The following is a 3233-nucleotide window of genomic DNA, read 5'->3' as shown; positions in this document are numbered from 1 at the left end:
AGTACTTGGTATCCGGGACGTCTTCTGAATTAGAACTAACTAATTCATTGTACTCATTCATTTCTTTGGAATACATTTTAGCCACTATAAAAGCAAGATTATAAGGCAAAGCTAAAGGAACTTCAGCCAAATTTGAGTGTTGCTAATATGGAGAAAGCAATTAAAAGTATTCAAAAGGATGTGAATCTCAAGTATGGTCGAAAAATGATCAAGGTATGGTTTAGTTAATGATTCTTAACATAAAGGTTGATTTTTTAAAGTGTTCAAGTGTTTTTTGAGATTGAGAAAGAACTCATAATATTAAAAAAGGATGTGAATATGATGTTTGTTTAGAAAATGATCAAGGTATGGGATATGCATGTATTGTATGATTAGAAAATACAGTTGAGTGTGATGATTGCATGTATTGTTTATATGTAGATTTTGTCTATTGTCAAACTAATAAATGGTGAAGATTGGTTTAATATCTTGTGGAGCCTCCCATTTGATGATAAATCATCCATTGTCACATTGGAAAAGTTGTATAACATCTCCATTGCAAAAGTCTCAAAAGAGACACAACTAGCAACCCTTAGAATCTTAGGGTCAAATTCAAATTTGAGAACAAGTTATGGAATGCCAAAAGCTGATAGAGAATTCATAAAGTGGATGGCAAAAGAGGCATGGATGGATTAGTTGCTTTGTGAATCTGAGAGGTTACTCTCTCAGGTCTTAGTTGCTAGTCAACAAGCAAGCTTTGTGCTTCCTCAAGATCCTACATTGAGAGAGTATTTTGGGGAAATACAAGCAATGAACAGACTTGAACTTTATGAAGAACTAAAGGATTCAATGACTATTGCTACAGCTGCAATAGGACAAATGGAGATGATGAGGGCATCTCAATGATTGGTATTTAGGTAAGCAATACATGTTTTTTCCTTTTCAATTAAAAATCCATCCTTAAGTATTTCACTTTTGTACTAAGACTCTTATTGTATGCAAATTGTTGCAATCCTTAAAAGCTGTTGGTGGTAAGATTGAAAAATTGTTGTCCATGTTCGAGTATGGACAAAAATTCAAGACTTAAAATTCTACATGTACTCTCCAAACATGATAGAAGAAGAAGCGAAGCAACTGCTCTCTGAGTGGGAGAGAAAGAACTGCCTGTGGTGGCTGGATATGAAAAAAGGATGTTGCATCGAGGAGGAGGTAGAGCTATACACACAGCATAAAAAGGGAGAGATGGATTCATCAAGCTCAAATTCAGTCCACGAGGATGATGCAATCATTGAGGTTCAAAAAACATTTGAGAAGATGACTAAAAAGGATAAGGATTCAAGTTTGGAATTAAAGAAGGGTGGTAAGCCACCAAAAAATCCAGGTACTAATAATGGTAAGTTCTCTTGATCTTTTTTCAAGCTGTTATTTGTTTGTGTAACATATGTTGTTATCACTTTGCATCTTTACATATGTGGTGTGGATACAGATGTGTAGGTACTACAGTCTACACCCATTTTGAAAGGATGTAAATGGAAAGATAGGTCTATCCGCTTTTTGTACATTCCATTGACCTCTCTAACTTTGAATCGGAGTGGCACATGTGATGCTTCACATTGCAAGGTTTGGTGCTATGATTATGTCGAGTTTGGGAAGCAATTGTCTATCTCAAACTTCACACAAGCCTATATAGACATGAAGGAATACTTTGTGGGTCTTGGAGGTGAAAGAAAAACAAGAAATGGTAAAAGTGTTGCTTGGGCTGCAGATTTTGTCATTCTTGATCTGCCTACACAGCTAGAAGCTCTTGGAGTAGAGGATTCCATATCTCCATCTTGGAATTTATTAACAGAGAACTATGTATGCTACTCCTTGCTAGTAGTGGCCACAGTTGTTTCAGATTCTAGGGCTGGATCCTAGTTATGTGTGCTTCTCATGTTCTTCATTTGGTTGATAGTTATGCTAGGATCAGTAGATTGGAGTTTACATGTCGAATGTACATGCAATGCTTGGATGCATATTGCACAATCAAAGTTGATGGTATTGATCATAAGGTGAGACAATTGTCTTACAATGACTTGTTTAAAGAATTTATGCTCTTGTATATGAAATGGCTTGTACTAAGCATAAGTTTTATTCTTTTTTTATCTTTAGGTGGATGTTGTGGTTTTATGCCTTCTTCATCAGGCTGGTATGTCTTGTGTTTGTAATCCTGGAAATGCTTCTGTGGTTGGTACCAAATTGGGCATTGCTTTTGGAAGTAGTTTGTTTCATCATTATTTACCAACAAGTGAGCAGACTATAAAGCATGGAGAGAGTATTCCATGGAGAGGTGCATTGGAGAAGGCTCCATGCATGATGTTTTACTTCTTGGAGTTGTTGTGTCCAATTTCTAGACATGTGGTGGACTTAGGTGTTGGGACTGGTTCTATGCAAAAAGCAAGCGTGCATTTTGGGAGAGCATGCTTATCTATTGAGAATGATCCTGACATTTGCAATTCTATATTACAACCATTTTTGGATGGACAGAAAGGAAAGGGAAATGTGTTAAGCAACTATGGGACTCTAAATGATTCCAAAGATGTGGAAATGGTTGTTAATCTTCTAGATGACTAGTAAGTATGATACTCTCTTATTTTATCTTTTTAAACCTATTTGTTGGAGAATATTATTATCAATGAGGCATTGATATTGATTGATCTATTTTAGCTTTTTGCCTTCTTATGCAAGTGCTATGGCTGAGATGATGTGTAATGACATTGCATTCAATGCCCCCATTAGAGAGAGGAGGCATCATCGCAATATCTATGTGGATGACATAAGTAAAGAAGATTGAGTCTAGTGATTTGACATGAGTTTTTCCCTTCAAGCAATTCATTTTGCTTATGATGCCCTAGTACTCAACATGCATAACTTTTGTGGTGTGTTGCACCTATTTCATTTGCTAGAGATGTATAATCATATTGAAGAACTATTTAGGACATCATGTGAGTACCCATGAATATTAATCTCAATATCACATATTCAAGCATGCTGGTTTCATAAAACTTTTTCTATTTACTAGAGATGTGACAATCATGTCAGATCTTAGTTAAGGTTTGCATGTCAAAACTATGAGTTGTGTACAAATGATCATCATGGTGAATTGAATCTTAAAGTATCTCCTTGATGCAACTAATAAATGTTTTGACATAGATGCATGCAAATTTGCACCCTAAATTCTTCACCATGTGACTTACAATCATTTCATTGATAAA

The 3233-nt window shown here is 35.6% G+C and overlaps 1 protein-coding gene across 1 annotated transcript; it reads left to right on the top strand.

Moving 5' to 3' along the window:
* The first annotated feature begins 2169 nt into the window (after nucleotides 1-2169).
* Nucleotides 2170-2812, top strand: LOC147896459 (uncharacterized). Its single transcript, XM_087381302.1, has 2 exons — nucleotides 2170-2591; nucleotides 2686-2812. Exons 1-2 carry the CDS (start codon nucleotides 2170-2172, stop codon nucleotides 2810-2812), a joined length of 549 nt encoding a protein of 182 aa, XP_087237428.1.
* The last annotated feature ends 421 nt before the right edge of the window (nucleotides 2813-3233 follow it).

Source organism: Dipteris shenzhenensis, chromosome 11 (genome assembly GCF_047967505.1).
Source record: "Dipteris shenzhenensis isolate YYH24624 ecotype China chromosome 11, Dip_SZ_1.0, whole genome shotgun sequence".
In the NCBI taxonomy this organism is placed as follows: domain Eukaryota; kingdom Viridiplantae; phylum Streptophyta; class Polypodiopsida; order Gleicheniales; family Dipteridaceae; genus Dipteris; species Dipteris shenzhenensis.
This window is presented reverse-complemented; position numbering and strand designations above follow the sequence as displayed.